The sequence below is a fragment of the Polyodon spathula genome, chromosome 6, assembly GCF_017654505.1.
Source record: "Polyodon spathula isolate WHYD16114869_AA chromosome 6, ASM1765450v1, whole genome shotgun sequence".
NCBI classification, from domain to species: Eukaryota; Metazoa; Chordata; class Actinopteri; order Acipenseriformes; family Polyodontidae; genus Polyodon; species Polyodon spathula.
In genome coordinates this window covers 24,704,434-24,729,433 of record NC_054539.1, presented here as the reverse complement: position 1 = coordinate 24,729,433, position 25,000 = coordinate 24,704,434, and the positions used below count along the sequence as shown (strand labels likewise).

Genomic DNA, 25,000 nt, shown 5'->3' with positions numbered 1-25,000 from the left:
TGCTGTTAAAGCAGTTAAAAAATATCTACACCTGAAAATAAAACTGATTAGTGTTTATTCCCCAAAGTAATTAATCGTGTTTCCTTTTGTCCCCAGGATGCAAAGCTCAGAGAATTGCTGGAAGTGAATCTGGGGGGGCGGCTGGAAAACAAAATGCTCACTGTGGTCTACGGCCCTGACTTGGTTAATATCGCCTACCTAAACTTCATGGCATTTCAGGAGGACGTTGCAAAGGTACTGAGTTTCTTGTATATGAAATGTAACTGCATATAAATAAAATACAACATCTATCTGTTGATTTGAATAGTTGGTGTGAGTGTAAAAAAAATTATAAAACAAGGTTAATCTCAAAACTAATTTTTTTTATTGATAAATACAGTGCGATACAAAGATCGATTATAGCATTGGGATTTTTGTTTTTGTCTATTGTTTTGTTAGGAAGGTCAGGTAACCATTTTTTTTTTAGATTGTGCTGCTGCACCTCCAATGACAGAAAGAGGGTGATTGCTTAACATGAGCTATTCTGTCACGTACACATATGTGGTTGCACCTTTTGCTCTTAATACGTTTTTTTGAGTACACACACAGTTCTATTACAAAATGCAGCGACAGCCACACTAGTTAATCCTGTTCGGAACAAGTAGTGAGTCCTTAGACGTGTACGTTTTTAATCAAGTAATTTGGAAACCACTGAAGTTGTTTCCACCAGCCTTCTGGTCGGAAGATTGCCCAAATGTTTCGATCGACCGTCAAGGTACTGCAGATCGTCACCACTGTATTTAGCAGTGCAGAAAAAGCAAAATGGCATCTCCTCTGGTTTTGCAGAAAAGAGCATAGCTACACTTGACAAGCTCTCGATCGATTACATACTGTATTTTCTTCCAAAAGCATAAACAGAAGCAGAGCCTCCATGCTGCTGCCACACAAATCTAACAAATTTCGTGTAATGGTGGTCCTATTTCAGATGTTAAACAGGGAGTGCACTCACTTCAGTAATGAAAGACATTTGTGTACAACAAACAACCGCAGTGAGCGCAGTTGTTAATACGGTCGTTGTGCTAACCTGAGTGTGTGTGTATAAGACCCAAGGGTTTTCTGAGCATGAGCAGTTGTTCCTTAACAACAGTAACAAAATGGTTGCCAAAACCAAACTATTGTTGCACTCATGGAGGAAAATCTAAATAAAAGCAATGAGTAAAAATATTTTGTAACATTCGTCACACTTTTTTTTTTTTTGTAAATGTAGAGAAAAAGAATAAAATCACATCACATTATGATTAAATGTTAAATACATAATTAAAAATACAAGTCAATTGTTTTTTTTATTCCTAAACAAAAAGAATCGCAATTTTTTTTATTTTTTTTTATTTCTACATGAAATGAAAAAGAATGTAATCACAAGGCAAGTTACCTGTGATATTGAAGACTCCAGCTCCTTCAAAAGTTTAATATGCATTACCCAATTTGAGCAAGTCAGGGTAATCACACTCACTGCACTATGCTACGCGAAACTGGCTTGCTCTGAAAAGCGATCTCCGTTCATCATTTGAAAATACTGTTTCACAATTAAACAAAGTGATGTCCCAATTAAACAACATAAATAGCATTGGGAAGAACCATCTCCCAGAGTTGTATCCCATTTAAGCAGACATCCCGATTACCAGTATTCAGACTACAAGGTGCCGACTGTATAATATTAGTAAAGTTATATATCACAATTTATGTAGCTTTTTGCCTCAAGTCCAATCCACATGGTTATGATCATAGTATACTCTGAAGTAAAAAATTATTGTTAAATAAAATACTAACTATTATAGTATGGTGCTGGTGCAAGTGGTTATCACTGTAATCATCTTTCAGACTGAGATTGAGCTTCAGAATTTCACACATGAATCTCAGTTTGAGTTTAAATTTAGTGCAAATGTGAAATGAATGTGTGACCTTTTTAATTCCTGATAGCACTCTCATTTGACCAAATATCTTCCTGGTTACCAGACTTAAAACAGAAAAGTAAATATTCCACTGAAGAACATAGTTTCTGAAGCGGAAATACCTTTTTTTTCTTCTAAAAGTAAAGGAAAACTTTATAGAAAGTGTGTTTGAATATCAGCCAAAAGAACATTTCTAAAAGAAGGATATTTTGAACAGTTTTGTATTGCAAGGTGACATGGATGGGTACATGTCTGTGACAGTACTCTGAATCAGCAGGGAAGGAAATAAGACTCCATTTGCATAGCAGCCAGATCCATTCATGGCTTTAATTGGAGTTTGGCCACCTGTGCTTGTGATCTATAAGCTCAGATGTGACTAAGTTCATAGTAAAACCTGGAGAAATGACTAGCTGGGAGTGATCGACTGAATATGCAGACTCATTAATATTAGTAATTTTTCATTTTCATTTTGACATAACACAAACTTTCAAACACATAAACTAACATTTGTTAATTTAACCTATGAACATTTTTCCAGTTTTAACTTATTAGCTTAATCTTCATTCAAACAAATTGTATAGGTTGTTGCATCGATGGCCAAAAATCAAACATCCTATGGTTATTCTTGGCAAGACTAATATGGAGTCTACTAGTTTCTGGTGTTAATGAATGAAGGATTTAGCAAGGGAGGAAAACACAGATTAAAACAAAGATATATATCTGAACCAAAAACAGGTATTTTCAATTGTATGCAAGGTCATATCAAATCTTTAATATAAACAGAATGGTTAAAAAGGCAGACAAGTGAAACAAAGGACAGAGCTGAATCATGGACCATTTCCTGTGTTCTCACATGCATTCTGGAAAATGACAGTGTATCTGCTGGATTTTCTTCAGACCCAGCTGTGGTCTAGTGTGTGCAGACGTAACAAATCTGTCTCTGTAAAGATTTGCAATCATCCTTCACCAAAGGTAGCACCAACCAAGTGAGCGATACAAGTCTTAGACTCTGACAGTGACTAATAATAAAAAAAACATACCCTATTGAAACACATTTTCCATTCTTTTTTGCAGTTCATTATCTACAGTTTAATTCAATGTTCCTGAATTATCAAGAAAAAAATTATATTTAAGATTCTAATATTGACTTAATATACGTTCTTATTATTTGATTATTCATCAAATTCACTTGCAGTGTGAACCTTAACACCTGTTCATTGTCTTTTTTTTAGATTTTAGATTTTTTTTTCTGTAGATTAACCAGGAAAATGTGTACATTTTTCAGCTCAGCAATCAATGTATAAAATAACCGGTATACAGATTTACCAGCTCAGCGGTCAATATATAAAATATCTAAGGAGATGGTAGTAAACGATCTCTTTTGTCATGCAAGCAACAACAATTCACAATAAAAAATGACGCAACAAACTGTATGATTTTTTAAAATTAGTTCAACTTAATAACACTAAATCACACTTAGCAGAGGCATGAGTTTTGCTGAAGAGATGTCATTATTACCATACCTAATGTTTGCCCTATGGTAAATTTTGATTTAAAATAAAGTTGAGAAAGTGCTTTTTTAAAATTTTTTTTACATAAAGCAAGAGACAAGGGGGATAAAATCATTATAAATAAAACCAGAAATCTGTCTCTAATCATGTCTATATATAGGACAAAACATTAATACATGATCTCTGCTAAAAATGTACATTTATTATTATTATTATTATTATTATTATTATTATTATTATTATTATTATTATTATTATTATTATTATAATACTGCTACGACAACTACGACTAATGATTTCAGTCAACTAAGACGCCGTTCCAACTGAGGTCGAAGGACTCCTTCTGGAGCCCTTGCTGCACAACCCCCACCTAGGTGTGCAGGCGTTGGAGTCCCCCTCGGTGCGGAGACTGTTGATCTCGGCCAAGGTGACCAGAGTCTGGGATCTCCTGGATCACGACCACTCGGAGTGGCTGACTCCCGAGTCGCTGGTTGCCAGGGCAGCTCGGGGGACCGTCAGAACGGCCCGCCGAGCGATCCAGGAGTGCAAAGCACCGTTGCACCCAGACTGTCAGATATCTCGAGGGGCTCCTCGGGACTGGAGAGCAGGTTTCCCTCCCCTACCCCCAGCTCTCCGGTCCTGCTGATCGAACCCAAGGCACAGACCACCCCTCGGCCTCTCCTCGAGAACTACCTGAGCAGGATCTCGCAGTTCTCCTCGACCCCCCTGCGATCTGCGTCGAGGAGGACCCTGTACGCGATGGTGCTCCACACCCTCCACTTCCTTGCCCTCATCTCCCACTGAGACATCGCTTGGTGGGAGCCCCTCCGACCACCGGAGGGCGTTGGTCCCCAGTGGGAGGCCCTGTACTCCCCGCTGGTCCCTAGGGGAGCTGGGGACCTGGGATGGAGGGTGTGGCATGGAGCGCTCGCGTCAGGAGAGATCCTGCATCACTTTACAGACTCGGACGCCGCATGCCCTTTCTGCGGTCAGTCCGAGTTGGTAGTTCATATTTATTATTTGTGCGCCAGGCTGCAGCCGTTCTTCTTTCTGTTGAAGAACCTTGTGCTGCAGTTCTGGCTGCATTTCTCCCCCACCCTTCTCATTTTTGGGCACCCTGTTCGTGGCTCCACCAAGATGAGAGACCTCCTGGTGAATCTGCTTCTGGCTCTTGCTAGACTGGCCATCTACAAGACCAGGAAGCGTAAGATCGCCGGGGAGGGTCTCTTTGACTGCGGAGCCATGTTCAGGGCCCTGGTCCGGTCCCGGATTAAGTTAGAGCACGCCCACGCGGAGTCTGCTGGCGACATGTCGGCCTTTGTCGACCAGTGGGCTCTGGGTGGCGTGCTCTGTACCACCCCCCCTTGAGGATGCTAATTTGAATTCTTCTCTCCAGCCGTCATTTGACGGTTGGAGTAGTCCTCTATGTTGGACAGTCCAATTATGGGCTTTTAAATAGGACTACTATAATAATAATAATAATAATAATAATAATAATAATAATAATAATAATAATAATAATGCAAAGGGATGCAGAGAAGTTTAGAAAGATTAATACAACAATACAACACAATCCTAAGGCTAGATTTTAAGAAAAATAAATAATAAATTACTTAATTTACCCAAGCACAGTACGTAAAAGAACTTACAGAAGTCTTTTTTTTTTGTCATTAATCTCCCTGACATTACTGTATTTCCAAATTCTCCTTAGTTATTTTATAAATTGACTGCTGAGCTGGTAAATCTACAATTTACCGGTTAATCTATAGATTTACAGATTTTACACGTGAACATTATTATTTGGGGGTTAGTTTGTTTCTATGTTCGGGGAATTTGTTTTGATACTCTCTTGCACCTTGTTGCTTTGTGCTTGCCATTTATAAATGAATTTGGTCAGTGATACGCTTGGCAGGGGTCTTTATCTAAGTTTATATATTTTGGGTTATTCAGTGAAGCAGAGGGATGCTAGAGCCAGGGGAACAGAGAAAATGTGGGATGATCCCATACTAGATTACATTGTGCAATAGATTACATCAATTGAAAACATTTTCCTGGTAATAAATTTGCATGATTTTTACTTAATATTTTACACTTACTAAAAGCAGCTCACAGTGTTATCCCTGATTTAAGTGTGCCTTAATGGGGCAGCCATTAAATCCATTAATAACCTATTGCTGTTATTTCTTTCTACCATTTTTCATACGTATATCATATCACATTATTTACAAGGAAGACATGTAGGTATTTATTTGTCTCTCGGGACTTGCTAGGATATGCAAGGGTACTTTTAAGTAATGAATATTCTAATACCAATATGTAGGTTGATTTTATCTATAGTTTGTTGCAGTGATTTACTTGATGACCCGATAATGGTCATTGCTCTAAATGCTGTGAATGGTCCAGAATGTGCAGTAGGTGAATGGTTCATGTGCAAAGATATTATCCAGATGTCCTTGGCCTTTTTCCATTATATTACTTCCCTGGAAGTAGTTCAGCATTTTAAAAGGTTCAATGTTGTTAAACTTTTGCTTAAGTAAACTTTTGTTCACGTTATTCCAGGAGTGGGCAGATGAGCTATTCATTCTGGCAACAAACCTGTTGGCACAGAACATGTTTAGAGAAGCCTCACTAGAAAAAGTGTAAGTAAAAATACTATGTTTATATATTAAGTTTTAAAGGGCATTTGTTATGTTGCTGACATTAGATATAACTTTTATGCAACATAATAAAAGTGGTTGTACTTGATAATAACTGTTTATGGTATACCCTTGTTTTTGCAAAGCTACATTTAAATAATATTTGTCCATTCAAAGGAATTCCTTTAGCAATTCCATATGAGACAAGTTGTAAATATGGGCCACTCATTAAATGTATTTCATTGGTTACATTTAACTAAGCTGACCATATTGCTCTGTGTTCTGCTGGACAGTTTCAGGCGTTTCATCTCACAACCCAATGCATTCTACCTGTCTCAGATACCGTTTTTACCTCTAAGAGAAGCAGGACTACACTTACCAGAATGCATTGGGTTGTGAACTGAAAAGCCTGAACTGTCCCAAACTGTCCCCTGAACACGGAGCCATATGGGCACCTTACATTTAACAACTGATGGAATCAAAGGAAGTTGTGATGATTAAACAGAATGTGAATCGAATTGCTAAAGGTACTATATGAAAAAGCATTATTCATAACTTATATTATAATAAAAGTATAAATCATAAATTCAAGTATACATTCTTGTATTAGTAATTTGGTAATCTGGTAAGTATAATTATCAAAATATATTGTGTGCTCGCCATTGAATTAGAAATGTATGACCCATTACACATTTATTAGTAATAAATAGGGCTGCTCCGATTAATAGATTAATCTACAGATTAATCAATTCACGCCCAAAATCAACAGATCATAAATTGTAATCGATTGACAGCCCTAATTACAAAACGTTTAATTAATGTTAATTAATCATTTACATCAAGGCTTACCACTCCAATTATAGAATGTTGTTGCTGTGCTATGTTTAACTTTTTATGGACGTGTTTTTTTTTTTTTTTTCTCAGCCTGTTTGCCGAATATAAGGCTGTTTATCACAGTTTTTAGTGGAGGCATATGGCCTCAGGGTTCTGTCCTGGACTGTCTTTCTGTGAATAGAGTAGTGGGTGGTGGCTGACGTAAAAACATGATTTACTGTGACTAGACGAAATAAGCATGATTATATTAATGATAAACAATATCTTATTTAGAAATATTTTCTTTTCTACCGACAGATACACAAAACTTAAATTGCAGCTTAATCCAGAAGGACGAATTCCATTAAAAAAGTAAGTTTTCAAGTAAAAGGTAAAAAAAAAATGTTGTTCTTACCTTGTAAATTGCAGTTATACTTATGTATCAGCCACTTCTCAGACTGATTTAGCATTAGCATTCATATAACTGTTTTCATCTCAGAGCAGAGAATAGTAAAAACCACAAAATAGAACGACAGCTCATTAAGCAATGCAGAAATAATAATAAAAAAAGATTTCTACATAGTAACCCTTTTTATTAGCACCCTTTTAAGAAGATGTTTAAATATAAAAAAAAAAATATATAAAACATGAACTGCTGTGTAAAAGCAATGGGTTCAGCTGTGTTTAAACAGTGAGAAGTATTGAACTCAAGCAAGCTAAATGTAAAACTAAACCGATGTCGTTCTTCTCATATTCCATTAGCAATGTTATATTATTTTGAAAAGCATCCGTGAATCCCATGACTTTATATGGTACCACCCCATATTTATAAGCGCAAAATCAATAGGAAGCCTATTAGCTTGTACTGTAAAGTTTTCATTAGCATTGTTATTCTTTTTTGTACGGTTTAATTTAATTGTCTGCTTTCTAAGAACTGATGACCATTGGCTTCTTTAACACAATGGACAGTTGTTTTTTTGGTGTGTAATTGACAACTCATTTTGGTCACTTGCACTGGGACCTTAATAAAATAAAATGTTTTTTTTTTTTTTCACTGTGTACTATATCCTGTTTATCTTTATACAGAGATACACTGAAATGTAATCATATTTCAATAAAAAATATAGCATGGTTGATAAACAAACTGTGCTTGAATCATGTGACTGTGAATGAAATAAATGCAAATACAAGTGTTATCTTGAGTAAACACAATCTGTGTTATATGGTGTTCAAGGCAGACATGGAACTGAAGTTTCCTTACTCAAAGTATCAGGTACCTAGTCAAGTATCAGGTACCAAGTTAACCAACCCACCAGAAACTGTGTTTGTTTTTCTTGGTTTCAATAACAGTGAGTTTACTTGCATTGTTTCCTAAAATAATTAACCAATGTAAACATAGAAAGTCATAATCGCATGCACTTTAGCAGTGGAATGAGTTTTATATATTTTTTTCTTTATTCCAGTGTGTTTATTCTGTATTGTACTCTGTGTGGCTTAAAGTAATGGACCATAAAGCAATTGAATATCACGTCTTGCAGTGAAAGTGCTCACATTACCACAGATACTCTGCAGCACAACAATTTGTGCACAACCATTGAAATCAGCAGATTACAAGCTGTTTACATGCTCCTGGAAAATGTATTGAACAGTTGTGCTAACAGTGGGTGCTATTGTTTGTGTGACAACTTAATAGCACTGTATCGTAGCACACTCACACCAGGCAACTTTTTCTGTTCTTGTTCTGGGCATGTGTTATTATAAGTATGTCAGTGGTAAAGATCAAAAGACGAACCGAGTATTCCATAAAAAAACAATTCATGTATGATACTTTACATGGAAGTAATTTTATTCTTGCATTATTTTCACCCCCATGTTTCTCTATAAGCAAATATTATATTGCCCTAATAAACCTGCCTACATTTAGTTTTGTTATAAGTAAAACATACCACCACTAATGTCACTTTGCAATTGCAAGGCCTACTTTAATTCCTGTCTACTGTATATAAAAGCTTTGACGTATTACAGGAAGATTTATAATACTGTACATTCCTCAACAGAGTACCTTACATTACAATTGGGTGTCCTTTCTTGGGAGTATTTGTATTAAACATTTTTTATTCTTTAAAAAGCAGTTACATTTTTTTTCTCCCCCATATAGTATCTTTCGGATGTTTTCAGCAGACAGAAAGAGAGTTGAAACAGCATTAGAGTCCTGTGGCCTTCCTTCTGGCAGGGTAAGGACTCATTATTATCTTCTTTCCATCCTTCTGTCCTTTTTTCTTTGTCTTGTCTTTTTAACATCCCGGGAAAGCAAACTACCAAAGCTATGCACATTACTGTGACCTTGACAGTAATTACATACATCTGCCAAGCGTCATTCGATTTGACCACACTGGCACTAACTACATTATCTTGCTGAGAGTGCATGCAGCGACCCTGTTGGCTTGGGATTTGTTGCCAAATTCAGAAAGCTTAAACATGGTCATGTTCAGCTTAGGTTGTCATCATAGAAATAAATGCAGCTCCCAAACACGACTGATCACTTGAGGCAAGTGTAAATCATGCAGGGGGCCATAGACAGATTTCAGTTTGATAAATCTAGGAATGAATCCTAAGCTTGGGCATCTGTGTTTCAAATTGGCACAGTAAGTGAGTATACGTTTTTAAATGTAGTTAATATTTGTATAACATCAAACCAGTTCTACAACAGAAATATTTATATTAAATATATATTATTTCACAATCAGCATAAAGGGAGCGTTTATCAAGGCTTTTTGTACCACAACTCAAACTTGAAGATGTGCCTAAGTTGTGTGTTACTAAATGTACCTGTGGCAAAGTGGTTGATTGTGTACAGGTGCAAGAGTGATGCAGTGCACAATAAACAAACAAGGAGGGTTATAATCCAGTTGGAAAGGTGTTTTATTTTATCCAGGTCTGGCGACCAAATAATAAGACCCTGGTAATACACAACAATGTGTACTGCATGGCGTAAATAACAACGGGTCACAATCCCAAACAATAAACACAAATATCCGCCCCACAATAATACTAAATCGGTCACCTGTCCTGGGTGCGTGCAGTAGTGCTTGTGGTGGGTGATAGCAGTTTATTTAAAGACAATGGTGCAGTGCTGTTCCGGGTTTGTGCTGGCCCTTGGTGACATCTCTGGAATTGTGTTTAGCCGTCTAGTAATACACAACAAGACAATTACAGACAAAACAAAACATTTACAATTGTCTCTTTATTATTTCTCACGGGGTCTCTCACAGTCCTTACGGTTGAATAGTTTTTAAACCAAGCGAAGGAACAGATTACGATTCTCCGTCCCCCTTTATGCTGTCATGGATGACCCCTTCCAGACAGTGCCCTCACAGGTCAGGAGGGAGATTTACCACCAAGAATCATTGTATTTTTGTCACAGTACCCATTAAACGCATCATACTTAACTAACCCATAAATATATTTCTATAATAGCTATCTATTGAGTCTGCCATGTCAATACTGGCTGTGTTTTTGAATAGCATGATAAATGTCACTTAAATTAGCAGTGTTTTTTTTTTTTCAGATGAGTGAATGGGTGTTATTAAAACATTGAACTCAGAATTCCAGTGAACACTACAGTTCACCCATCCTGGATGATTACTTCCTTTACCAAATCTTTTACAGCACACTTTCTAAAAATAGAATGATAGGGCAGTAGTTATTTAGAGTATTTATAGACTTTACTTTCCTACTTTGTCTCTAATTAAATAAGTATTGACAAGCTGATGTCTCTTTTTGTGTAGCATACACCTCAGACACCGAAACATCAATAAATGCATGGTGTTGATCAGAAAGCATTGATTAATTACTGTTCTTACCTGGATACAAGAATTCTACGCATGCAAAGACATTTATTATAGATGGACTTGAGTTTTTATTTAATTTTATTTGAGAAAAAAAGTGAAGGCTGGAGCATTGACCAATGTTTGCTCATCATTTGTACACCAGTAGCATTGTCTTCTTAAACCAAGTGACCTCCACAGACAAACAGCTATTCTTCATTGTCAAGACAACCCCCCCAAGTATTTAATATAGTAGGCTTTTGTTTTGTTGTCAGCTGCACCAAGCCAGAGTTTCCAGGTTCTGTAAGCCATTTTATAAAAAGGTCATTCTGCTGCTGTTGTCAAATAACGCTTACATTTTATTGCCAATGCAAATGGAAAGCAGATTAGAACTGGTGCATTGCTCCACAGCTAATTGTTCAGTGGGTCAGACACATCAGTAACCCCACAGATTTCCTTTCCACACTCCATATTTTGTCTAAATTTCTTGAACTAATCTCCTCCTGGGCTGTTATTGGTCTTTAATCGCTCAGCATTGAACCTTGAAATGAATATTCAAGCCTGCAGGATGTGATTTTTGGACACTTAGACAGAAATGAAAACACTGGCAATTCTCCACTTGAATAGAAAGATATGTGTGGGTGTGTTTTTTCACGTCTCCAAGAATTGGTTCTATTGGCGCTCTTTGCCTTTCAGTCAAGTACAGCTAGATTTGCAGAATCAAGACTTACAATCACACCGGCTGTCACTGTCAAAAAACATGCATTTTTGTGAAGCTTTGTGGTGACAGTAAAGGCAGCAAGCATAACTGATTTGAAATATATGTTATTAATCCTACAGTTCAATAAAATGATCTAAAATAATCCTAGTGTTTTGCATATTACTTCCAGAAATGAGACACCCACCAATGGAATGAAATTAATGATTTATTAAATTGACAGATTGAATTGACAGAATCATGATGAAACACTGTCACTGATTACTGTTTGGGGAGATTGGGTCATTCCAAGTCAGCTTCAAGAATCTTTTCAAAATCAAAAAGTGTTTCAAAATATAAGTCAAGTTCTACTTTTTATGTGTGTGAGTAGGAATGCGCTTCAATGCAGGATAAAAATCAAATACCACAATAACAAAAGCTGAAACGATCACAAAACATTCCGCTGTTATGACAGATTAGATGTGATTTAAGGACACCATCCAATATCACAAGACAATCTGCAGTGAATTTTCTGGAAAACTATCTATTGTCGTGATGAAAACAATGTTACAGTGTCAATAACTATGATACAGTAATCTGGTTACCTGGTTACTATCTGGCTTCCTCTCACGATAAAATGAGTGAGACTTGTCCAACTCACGTAATAACTCAAGAAACTCAAGAAACCCTGCCATACAGCCATTTTTTAGCCTCAACTCGAGTTTTGCAAAATTCATGCTAACCCGGGAGCACTTGAGTGCACTCTAGTTCGCTTGTCTTTGGAAACAAAATATAACATCAAGGATATATAACATAGTTGTACCTTAATCATTCTCTTGCTGAATGTTGAACTGACTGTGAAAAGCTAATTTCAATATAAACCTCAACTCTCTTCAAAGGAAAGCTTCATAACATCATGATGAATCTAAATTTGGTAACTACTATAAGAGGATCTGAATTAATGAAAAACATGACAAGCAAATGTGTGAATGTCATACAGTATCACTTGCCTTTTCTTTTTTATTTTAAATAACAGCAATATATATTTTTCCCATGTTTTCTGTATCACATAGAAAATCTAGGATTTGTGATATGGTTATAAGCTGGAAACAGGTTTTATTTTGTTTTATTTTATTTGTGCTTTCCAAGGATGGATAAAAGGGTGGATAAAATATACTGATAAACTATGTTTGTGTATATGCGTGTATGTGTGTATGTATATACAGCTCTGGAAAAAAATTAAGAGACCACTGCAAAATTATAATTTTACCCAAACACATACCTATAAATAGTAAAATCAGAGAAACTGATAATTTTGCAGTGGTCTCTTAATTTTTTCCAGAGATTTTTTCCAGAGCTGACCCCTGACCAGTTCTCTCATATTACCGAATTACAAATGGTACATTGAAATTTCGTTCTGTTTGATATTTTTAACACTGAAACTCAGAATCAATTATTGTAAGGTGACACTGGTTTTATGTTGGGAAGTATTTTTAAGAAAAATAAAAAACTGAAATATCTTGCTTGCATAAGTATTCAACCCCCACACATTAATATTTGGTAGAGCCACCTTTCGCTGCAATAACAGCTTTAAGTCTTTTGGGGTAAGTATGTACCAGCTTTGCACACAGTGTCGGAGTGATTTTGGCCCATTCTTCTTGGCAGATTTGCTCCAGGTTGTTCAGGTTGGTTGGATGATGCTTGTGGACCGCAATTTTCAAATAGTGCCACAGATTCTCAATGGGATTGAGATCAGGACTTTGACTGGGCCACTGTAGGACATTCACCTTTTTGTTCTTGAGCCACTCCAATGTTGCTTTGCCTTGTGCTTGGGATCATTGTCCTGCTGAAAGGTGAATTTCCTCCCAAGCTTCAGTTTTTTAGCGGACTGAAGCAGATTCTCTTGCAGTATTTTCCTGTATTTTGCTGCATCCATTCTTCCTTCAATTGTAACAAGATGCCCAGTCCCTGTTGATGAGAAGCATCCCCACAGCATGATGCTGCCACCACCATACTTCACTGTAGGGATGGTGTGTCTTGAGACATGGGCAGTGTTAGGTTTGCGCCACACATAGCGCTTTGAGTTTTGGCCAAAAAGCTCTATCTTGGTCTCATCTGACCACAAAACCTTTTCCCACATCGCAGCTGGGTCACTTTCATGCTTTCTGGCAAACTCCAGACGTGCTTTCAGATGGTACTTTTTGAGTAACGGCTTCTTTCTTGCCACCCTCCCATACAGGCCAGTGTTATGCAGAGCTCTTGATATGGTTGACTGGTGCACCATTACTCCACTCCCAGCCATTGAACTCTGTAGCTCCTTCAAAGTGATTGTTGGCCTCTCTGTGGATTCTCTCACAAGTCTCCTCCTTGTTTGAGCACTGAGTTTTGAGTGACGGCCTTTTCTTGGCAGTGCATGGGTGGTGCGATGCAGCTTCCACTTCCTGATTATTGATCCAACTGTGCTCACTGGGATATCCAAACGCTTGGATATTATTTTGTACCCTTTCCCTAATCTATCCATTTGTATTACTTTATCTCTAACTTCTGTAGAATGCTCTTTTGTTTTCATTTTCCTTCAGATTCACAGCCTTACCAATGATCCTTCAACAGTGGGGTTTTTATCCAGAAAATGTGACAGCAACTTTAATGGTTCACAGGTGGAGGCCAATGGTAAGGTAATTGTGTCCTCGTTAGGGCAATTTCTTTCATCGGTGCTAACTGGAAGCTTCCACAGCACAGGGGTTGAATACTTATGCAAGCAAGATATTTCATTTTTTTATTTTTCTTAAAAATATTTCCCAACATAAAACCAGTGTTACCTTACAATAATTGATTCTGAGTTTCAGTGTTAAAAATATCAAACAGAACGAAATTTCAATGTACCATTTGTAATTCGGTAATATGAGAGAACTGATCAGGGGTCTGAATGCACTGTATATGTGTGTGTGTGTGTGTGTGTGTGTGTGTGTGTGTGTGTGTGTAGTCAAGAAGCATTAATGTTCTCCACTCCAAATGTTAAACTGACTAAAAGTCTCCATTGAACAAAGCACACCAGTTAATCTTTGTTTTTGCCCTTATATACAATAATTGTTCTGTGACATTTCCACACAATACACTGAAGCTATTTAATTAGTTATTGTAGGATTGAGTTTTTACAATGTTACTTGGTGTTGAAAGTTTTCAAAGATTTCTTCTTTAAATACAGAAGGTTGTTGCCGTATTCATTAAAATTTAATATAAAATAAAGCTGCATTTACAAATATATAACCTCAATTAAGCACATGGAGGCAGTTTGTGGCCGTCTGCTGTCACACAGAGCATTACAGTTATGAGCTGCTTCTCATTTCCAGTCATGATTACTCATACCTCCCTTTTTGTGAACTGTGGTATTGCTTGGCATGTTGCAAAATATGGTGGTCTAATTAGCATTTCCGATCTGTCCATGCTGGTACTTTTTGTTGGAATAGAGCCCAATAACAAAAAAGGTTAATTTGTAAAAGCTTATCTTCGAATTCCTTAGGAAGCTAATGACTGTTCTATGAAAATGGCTGCCTGTATGTCATGGGTGATTCAAGATCAGGCAGTGACGTTTTTGTTCGTTTTTTCTCGGCAGCCAGTCACGTTGCTGTTTGTGTACTCGGGTATTCACATCTTTTGTTGACGATTTTTATATATATTAATATACGCATCACTATACTCGAATTTAAGACGCAGGGCATTTTTTAGAAAAAATTGATTTAAAAAGTGCGTCTTAAATTTGAAGGAATATGGTATGTCCCTGCTACTCATATTGAGAAATGAAGTCTTGCAGATGTGTTGCTGCAGCTGCAGTATCTTCCTCTGATGACTCTTGTCTTTAGTAGTAGAGCACGGCACCCAGCATGGATAATCACTGATAAAAGGGGCTTGGCTGTATATTGCAGGTCTCAGTGTAACCCAAAAACATTTATGTTTTTCTTTGTCTTTTACAGAATGATTCCATTCCTCAAGAAGATTTCACACCTGAAGTATATCGTGTATTTCTAAACAATATATGCCCTCGGACAGAAATTGACAACATTTTTTCTGAAATGTAAGAATATGATGTGTTGTTTTTGTTTTTCTATGAAAAATATATAATGAAGGACATTCTGAATAAAACACCATATTGGTAATTAAAATTCAGCTTTTATGAAAAGCAATGCAATAAAATTAGTCTCAAGCCCATAATCATGTTTACCCATCAATAAAAAGTAGTTGACTAAAATAGGTAGACGTGAGCGTGGTCTCCCCTAAGAATGACTTCATTTTTATTTTATTTTAGCAATATGGCTTTCTCTTCTGAGGAAAGAGTTCTTAAATTTAAAATATCTACATCTACATGAATCAGTAGATTTTTAAAAAATGTCTTCACTTACCAAGATGAGAGAAACAAACAGTTTTTTTGGTAAAACCGAAAAAAGATAATTTCTGAATACAGTGCAGTCTGATAACATTGTCTGCAAAGCAACATCTAAATGTGCTTGCATGTGGTCCTTCTGTACAATTGTTAACAACAGGCAATACCAATGCGGTGTTATACCATTTTTAACTATTAAATTATAAGAAACATTTACATTATTTAGAACATGCATTTATAACAAGCTCTCAAATTGTGTGTTACAAAAATGATTTTGATATAAACCGCTTAAACCTTGTTATTAATAGTCACCAACTATTTTATTAATGCATGTGACGTGGCTATTATATGACTTCATGATAGTGACCAAAACCCTTCACCTTCTGTGAATGTCTATGAGAGCTCACTGTATTCTAGCTATTCAAGATTGACTCAAGGCAAGGGAACACTGTAGAGAAGACATGGCAGGATTACAGAAATTGAATGTGAAGTCTTGGGGGTTTTGTTCATATGTAGATTGGGGTCACATCTGTAATATGATAATGTAGCTGTTTTCGTGACTTTCATGGTTCTACGTAAAATAAATATTTGTCAAAATATATAACAACATTATCACAGATGTAAAGCATAATCTAAACTACACAAATGTGGAAAAAGAGATGAAACTAACTTGATATTTCACATCATGACTGTTTTTGAAGTTTCTTAATCACGTTAAATGCCTTGTCTATAGCCGTATTTCCAGCAGAGGTGCTTTTTCATCAGAGACTGTCTTAATGTGGAACTCATAATAACTAATTTCATGTCCCTAGTGGAGCCAAGAGCAAGCCTTACCTTTCAATTGATCAGATGACAGAATTCATAAACACAAAACAACGGGACCCACGTCTGAATGAAATACTCTACCCACCCCTCAAGCAGGAACAAGTTCATCAGCTCATAGAGAAATATGAACCAAATATCAACTTTACAAAAAAAGGTCAGTATTTGCATGTCTGTTTAATAAATAAATAAATAAATAAATCTGGTAAAACCTGTAAAAGAATAGCATAAAATCAAGTTATTAATGTATTAATTTATTTCCTCCTGCTCGCATACAGTATGTAGCTGATTTACCAGTGAGCAGGAGGATGATGGGAAATGTAGTTCTGAGTGGCCCATACGGGTACATGGGAAGCCATCTTGATGCAGGGAATGCAATTTAAAAGTTTAAAAAAGTGGTCAAAATGTAAAAAAAAAAAAAATTAAAACAATACACACACCTTACGTAAACAGTTTTAGCAACACATGGGAACATGTAACACAAAAAATAAAAGGTCCTTATGTGCCCTTTAAAATGCCTTTCAAATTCGTTTGGCCGGCCGTAGCTGTACAGCACAATAGTAAAATCAAGTGAATAATTTGGCCAATAACTACCGGCAACACAAAACAAATCATGCTGCATCATTACACATACTGTACAATGCTAAAAAAAACAAACATTTATTTTGCCGTAGCCTACTTAGTAAACAGATCATGCTGCCACATTAACACGTTATGATACTATACAATACCTTACACATACTGCACACACTTTACAGAAATAAATCGTTTTTAAATGTACATGGAGAACTGCAGCATATGGGTAGCTACAAGTAACACAGAGCCTACCTACTGTTTTTGTTTTTTTTTGGCATGAGTCAGACTTTCTTTTCTTTGCAAAAAGCAATTCAATACTTAAGATTCAGAATACTGTCGTCCACATCTTGCATTCCGAACCAGTGGAATCCAACAGTATTTCTGAAAGCTTCTTGCCCTTTTCCAATCGATCGATTGCAGTTTGTTTAAACGCTGAAGAGTATGTTTATATACCTTCTGTGACTCATGTTCTTAATTGTAATGATTTAGTAGGCTGCTTGTATCTGTTGTTGAGTTTATTTTCATCCAGTCAGTTTAAAAATCATTTTTTCAATGGGTTTCTTTTGTATTGAAATTTCTAGCATCATACTAAATTGATTATGATCAGGGACATAAGGCGTTTCAGAAAGTATGGCATAACAGTGCCTGTATAGCAAGGGACTTCTTTACTAAAAGGTGCTGGACGTGAGGGAGAGGTTAAGAAAACCAACATTCACTCCCCCATGACTGACATTACTAAAATAAGATGGACTTATCAACACAAATCGGCTGTTCGAAAATACAAGGTTCTGTGGCTGAAAAAATACTGCAGGAGATATGCAGTATCTGTCAGATTGTAAACAAAAAAATACTGCAGGTGAATGTCAGATTGTAAACAATTATAATTTATAATTTAATTATAACATTAAGACAGAATCAGAAGAATAATATGTTAATGAGAAAATTGGTCTCTAAGTGCGTGTTATTATTACGTCACGATGAGTGATATTTTTTTTTGGTAATTGGTGCTTATAAATCGCCCAATGACATACTGTCGTTTAGCACTGTTACTGGCATGATAAAGGACTAATTTAAATATTTTATTACTATTTTAAAGCTTTTTACCCTTCGATTCTGATGAAACAGTGTCAGAGGAATTCCTTCTCCAAAATTAACAGTACATTTGTTTTTAGACTGGTTCCTGTTCTTCAAATCCTTTTTATTTAAGCACACACCACTGGCAAACACTCTCACAGCACCCAAACCAGAGTCGACCGCTCTGTTACAGCACCACTGGACACTCTCACAACACCCAGTCCTGAGTCCACAGTACGTCACAGCAACCAGCTTTCAGAACAACACATAATTGGTGGCGCAGCCCCTTATGCAAATCGGTTATCTGAGTTTACACACATCCCATTGGTCCTCAGCCACACACCAGGACCAATGGGCACAGACAAACAACAGCCAATTACTGGGGAGACACAGACAGCACCACACACGCAGGTTACAGTTACACATAGACACAGAGCCAGGGTTATATAAGCAAACAGTGGGTAATACAGAGCGGGAAGGGAACACAATTCAGCGGGAATTACAGTACACACCCACAGCAGAAACAGTAGGAATACAGAACAAGAATAAGAGGTAAGTGTTACGTGCGTGGATCGTCACTGAGTAATAATGAGTCGGAATCAGAGTATTGGGTGTTGACATGCTGCTCAGGCGCACAGATTTAATAAACAACACAGGGGCTGCTACTAGGGTATCAGCAATAGTAGCCCTAATGTCAGATTTAATAAAGAAAACAAAAACAAAGCTAAAAATAAAGGTCTGCCAGACAAAGTGAGCGCTAGCCAGGCACCCAGGAACCTACTACACTACGTTATCCTCTCTATATTGGTGGGAATCAACATCCCTTAAACTAATCTACTGCTGTTGATCCCAAAGTCCCGGCCTCCCAGCGACTCCAGGTCTTTACGACAGTCCTGGCTGGGCAGAACCTTCACAGACACTGTCTTGCAATTTAAGGGTTCCGTAGTAGTCACCCTGCGGACCAGACGCTCTCCTCCTCGATGTAAACACCAATTGGTCCCACATGCTTTCGCTCAGCGCGTCTGTGTAGTAATGGCCGTACAGTATGCCCCCCAGCAAATCTGGACCTCCTATCAGCTCAGTGCCATGCAAGCTTACCTGCTCAATTGGTTGCCTACAAACATCCTGTTATGCATCCCAGCTGCACACATCCGCGCAAGAGCCAGTGGCAGGGTCCTGTCACACAAATGCACACATTTTGTTTTATTTCAGATGCTGATTTTAATTATATACTGCATCTAACCTAGGAAGATAAAAGCCCTTAAGAAAGTTGTATTATGCATACCACTGTTACTCATAGTGGATCCTTTATGCCATTACTTAACATTTGCAAATTTACCATAAAAAATTAATGCATTTCATTGTTCAAAGTAATGCTGCTCATTCAGATGGGATTTCTGAGACATGTTCATACAGCTCATTTGCATATCCTTTGAGGATAAGTGTTGGATTTAGTTTTTTTTCAGTATTCTTTTCTAGAACAGTGTTCCTCAAAGTTATGTTTTTTTTTTTTTTTTTTTTTTTAATCTTATCTGGTAGATCATTTCGCCAGGAGTTTTCGTGTAAAAACCGTGGCCCGTTGTTTAACAGAACCGTACAAACGCCCATGCGACTGATCACACTATTGGTGTGTGTGTGTGTGTGTGTGTGTGTGTGTGTTGTGTGTGTGGTGTGGACACACACCACAGTACTCTTCCGGTATTATATAATGCCAAGTCTCAGGTAGTAATTGTGCGTGCTGCGCTTATTCTTTAAATAATTTACATAAAATAAGCAATGCAAATTTTTTTTTTTTTTTTTTTTTAAATAGCATGTTTACACAGATAACAATGAATAAACTAAAACACAAAAGTGTAGATAGTGTCTCGCTTTGTTTCAATTTGACAAATTTGTCAACACTACTGTGTTTTAAAGATCGCTCATCTCCAGTACAATTATTCAGAGAAAGTGGATTTGTAACTAAATCTACTACGGTGTTTCTGTTGTCTGGTGAAATAAAAAAATATAGAGAGAAAAGTCAATTATACATACTGAAATGTATTTTTTTTCTCAATAACAGTCAGCGAAATTCAGTGCTTACCCAGCATATCAACACCCCGTCTCTGCTCAGGAATGATTGGACAGCTGTCAGATCTTTCACTTTCCATTTGGTTACTCAACACGCCTTCAATTTTCGTGCAGAATACCGTGAATGGCCTCTGCTTGCTCTACTCGCTTATGATTGGACAGCTGCGTAAAACTTGGCAGATATTTTACTCTCCTATTGGTTATACTTACTGTCAGCACCTGCACCTGAGCGTCTGGGCAAAACAGGGTGCTCGATTAAGACTAACCCTGACGTCGCGGTTAGGTCTATAAGTGAACCACGACATCATATTCGGTACGACTTTGTTTTGTTTCAACGCAATGATGTTCGTGTCGTATATTCGCTCTGTCTTGGCAGTTGTCTGCGACCTCGGAAAAACAAAACTTTTGCCAAATTTACGAAAGAAAAAAGAGTTGCGAAGGCTGGCGGTTGGACCAGTGTGGGAATTATTAGCACCACGCTGCCGCGGGCCTGGTGGCTGCTTCTCGGTGCATGACTTTGCAGACCCCTGCTATAGTATCAACTCATAAAGTGGGAGGGACTCGTGCGAGCTGCTTTTACATATCGGATATTATTTGACCATGCAGCACCTGGGGGCACAACCAACAACATTTGTTTTATCTGCCGCGATCTCCTGCCTAGTAGGGTAGATGTTTTCCCCCTAGCACGTAGTTTTTTTTTTTTTTTTTCTTGTCTTCGTCTGCCCGCAAATGTCGATATCAGCATCGTGCGGAGAGGCCAAAATGTATTAGATGTTCCATGCTTTATCCAAGAACATATAATATGCATAAATGTGTTATCGTGTCTAATCTGTAATAAACATTCTATCTATAGCACGAGTTCCCTGAATGAATTTTAATTCAACACTTTAAAACTTGGTTGTTTGTAAAACATAGCATACTACTGAATGTTTAAAAGGGGTTGAATGTCAAATCTGGCGCTTAACGGGTCCTGACCTATGGGTTGACTCCGGCCCCCGAGCCTGCCTTTTAGTGTGTGGCTCTACAACCATACCACTCCTCACAGTCAATTCCACGCGCGCGTTTGTGCTCTTATTCCCCTACCAGCCCTGGGCAGAACTATATTTTTCTTTAATATTTTATTTCTAGAGTCTAACATAATTCAAGATTTCCACTCCTGTTGTTGGTCTGCTTCCGTCTTTCCACGTCGCGTTCACTATCGTTAGCCATGTCTTACATGCGTGAAACCCACCACCTCCCGGTCTCTTTCGTTTTCTTATCCCTATTTTCACATCCAGTCTTGAGGTGCGGCCACCATCTTGAAATCTTGCTCTTATTAATAAATTGAACATCTCAATATGTTGTCCCGGGCTGTGTCTTCCTTTTGCTTTGTGACCCGCGCTCCGCCCTCCCAGTGCTTTGATGCCTCTGCCGGGTTCCTTGCTGCCCCAGGTTTTGTCATCACTTGTCCCAGTACAAAGCCAGGAGGGAGGCTCCTGCTGTGCCATTCAAGCGCAGTCCCATGGTCTAACGCCTCGCAACTTTCGCCTTGACTTTTTCCAGGGGCTACCGCCTACCGTTGCACTGTTCTCCTTGTTTCTCACGTCCCTGTCCTGCCTTTTTTTTTTTTTTTGCTGACTTACCCGTGTTGCACGTTCCCCTCTCCCATCGGCTCGCCCTTGGCGTAGTTGGCGCTCGCTTAATTTACCATTATTATCGCACCCCCCTTTTCCCGGTGTTGTGTCCGCCCTTCGCCAATGGCAGGTCATCCCCTGCTTCTCTCTCTTCTTGCTTTTTGTAGTCCCCGCCTTCTTCGCCGCTTTTCCGCCTTCCGCACACCTCCCCTTAAAAAGCTACACCCATTACCTCGTTCCCCCTGTCTTGCTCCTGCCTAGTGTCACCCTCGCTGGCTGATGTAGCCCGCCTCCTGGAGCCCAGAGCTTTGCCGTCCCTCCCCCGGCCACCTGTCTGAGCGCCCTGCCACATCTGTTTACCGTATCACCGCCCCCGACACCCCCCAGGCCCCTGCTGGGCGATTATTGCTTAGACCTAGTTTCCTGCCTGTGTTATATGGTCCCGATGGGGATACTGCACCAGCTTCCCCCATAGGGCCGGTTCAGTCTCTCCGCCCGTTGCCTCCTGCACTCCCCCGCCGGCTCTGCTGTGCAGTGACTTTTGCAGGGCGGCCCCCCCTGCCCATTCGGCCTATGCACAGCCTGCCGACGTACAGTCGTTTTCTCCTCGCCGTGAGTGCGTCTGCTCCTCCCCTCAGGAGCTACTGTCCACCTTCTTGGTTCATGTCCCTTTCGTTCCCTTGCCTTCCGAGCGTTTCTTTTCTGTCTGGGGACTTCTTGCCCTTCTTCCCCCTTGTCTTTTCTTTACCCATCGTCTTTGCTAACTCTGTGTTCAGGTGCTCCGGCGCTTACTTCGTGTGTCGGTGCACCCGTGTTTTTATCCATGTTTCATCTCTGCACCTCGGTCTCTCTCCCACGCCAGATACTGTCCTCCGCCTGTTATCGGTGCAGGTTCCCACTCCCTTACCTCTGGCTGCCAACTGCTCCATTTTCCCGGCCCTTCAGCATTTATCTTCCCGTTTTTTGTGTTGTCTTTTGGCTGCTGCTCGAGGGTGGGAGGAGCTGTCTTCTGTACGCTCGTAGTTTCCACCCAAAGCGCTTATGCTTCATTTCTTTCTCGTGCCAGGCCTTTTGATTAATGACGCCCTTTTTCGTCCTTGCGCCGGCGGTACTGCTGTGGCCCCTGCGACCCATTCGGTTTTTTACACGCGGGCATCTGTGTTCATTCCGCTCCTCACCCAATTTCCCCGCCTTCATGGCTTGCGTAAGAAGCATGTAAACACTGGAGGTACGAGGCTGGCGACAGCAAGAGTTGGCCACTCCGGCGAGGGGAGGCCTGCAGCACCCCCCCCCACCCCCCCCCCCCACCCCCCTCACCCGAAGTGCTCACCCATGGGCCTGGGTTCCTACCCTACACATCGTTGTGTTCATCCCTGCATCCCGGTTCCTCGGCCCGTCCTCCTGGTGTCCTACTTCCCTCCGTTTCCCTCGGCCTCTCCTGGTGACACTTCCCTTCTCCGTAATCCCGTGACAAAATTCCCACCCGCCCCCTTTTTTCGTGTGCAAAGAAGAAAAAAAGAAAGGAGAGAAAGAAAAAAGAAAGAAGGAAAAGAAAAAAAAAAAAAATTTTAAAAAATAAATAAAAAAAACCTGCTTCTTCCTAGTTTTCCTTCTTTCTTTTCTCTCTTCATCTTTATTCATTTTTCTTTTGTTTCACTTTTTTTTCTTCCTATTTATCTATTCCACTTTATCCATTTCTTCTTTTTCTCTTTTTTTTTGTTCTTTTTGCGCGCCAGTTATGTTCTTATCTTCTTATACATCCCTCTTTAGTCGTTGTCTGGTTTATTCTTTGTGTTGCTTTCATTATGTTTATTTTTGTTACTGGTTTTTTTTCTTTCATTTTTCATTGGGATCCCCACCCTCGTAAGTAAAAGAAAAAAAAAAAAAAAAAAAAGAAAAAATTCTTTTTTTTAAAGAAGGATAAAAAAAAAGAAAGAACACCATCCTCTCCCCGTCTATCTTTTTTTTCTTCCTTGTTTCTTCAGCTTCCTTCTCTTCTTTGTCCACACTTCGTCTTTTTTCTCTCCTTACTTTCTTTTCCTTTTATTTTCCTTATCTTGCATTTTTTTTCTGTTTTTTTTTCTTCTTTTGTTCTTTGTACTTCTTTTTTTCTTTCGTTCTTTTCCTTCATTCGTCTTTCTCCTCTTCTCTTTTCTTTCCTTATTTTTTTGGGGGGGGGGGCGGGGGAATAAAAATAAAAGAGAAAAAAAAGCAGGAGAAAAAAGAAAAAAAAAAAAAAGGAGAAAAAAAAAACGAGGAAAAAAAAAATTCCACCAACTATATCTTCTCTCTGTTTTTCTTCTCTGCTTTTTCTTTCTTTCTCTTTTTTTTTTGTTTTAGAACGGGAAAAGGGATAAAAAAAAAACTTTCTCTTCTCTTTATTTTTTTTTCTTTTTCCTTTCTTCTTATTTCTCTTTTCTTCTTTTATACTTGTTTCGAAAGAAACAGAATCAAAAAAAAAAAAATTCTCTCTTCTTTTTTTTCTCGCTTCTCTCTTTTATCCTTTTTTTTATCTCAAAAAAAAAGAAAATAATAAAAAAAAGGGAAAAAAAGAAAAGGGAAAAGGAGAAGAAAAAGAAAAAAAAAGAAAAAAAAAAAAGAAAGGAAGAAAGAAAAAGAAAAGAAAAAAAAAAAAACAAAAAGGAAGAAAAGAAAAAAAAAATGAAAAAAAGAAAAAAGAAAAAAAAAAAAAAAAAAGAAAACAAGAAAAAAAAAAAAAAAGAGAATTTAAAAGAAAAAAAAAAAAAAGACACACAGAAAGAAAGAAAAGAACAAAAAAGAAGAGGAAAAAAAAAAAAAAAAAAAGAAAGGAGAAAAAAAGAAAAAACAAAAAAAGGGAAAAAAAGACAAAGAAAAAAGAAGAAAAAAAAAGATAACAAGAAAGAAAAAAAAAAAAAAAAAAGTGGGAACACTCATTTTTGAAAAAAAAGACACAAGTAAAGAAAAAAAAAAAAAAAAAAAAAAAAAAAAAAAAAAAAACAAAAAAAGACAAAGAAAAATAAAAAAGAAAAAACAAATAAAAGAAAAAAAAAAAAAAAAAAAAAAAGAAAACAAA

At 37.9% G+C, this 25,000-nt stretch overlaps 1 protein-coding gene across 1 annotated transcript in view; it reads left to right on the top strand.

The window, feature by feature from the left end:
* Window positions 1-25,000, top strand: part of LOC121317660 (1-phosphatidylinositol 4,5-bisphosphate phosphodiesterase beta-1-like) — a 330,252-nt gene that overhangs the window by 173,247 nt on the left and 132,005 nt on the right. Inside the window, exons 4-9 of the mRNA XM_041253828.1 lie at window positions 97-234; window positions 6,002-6,081; window positions 7,210-7,263; window positions 9,050-9,125; window positions 15,387-15,487; window positions 16,606-16,772. Of these exons, the coding sequence (XP_041109762.1) occupies window positions 97-234; window positions 6,002-6,081; window positions 7,210-7,263; window positions 9,050-9,125; window positions 15,387-15,487; window positions 16,606-16,772 (616 nt within the window). The remainder of the gene's footprint in view (window positions 1-96; window positions 235-6,001; window positions 6,082-7,209; window positions 7,264-9,049; window positions 9,126-15,386; window positions 15,488-16,605; window positions 16,773-25,000) is intronic.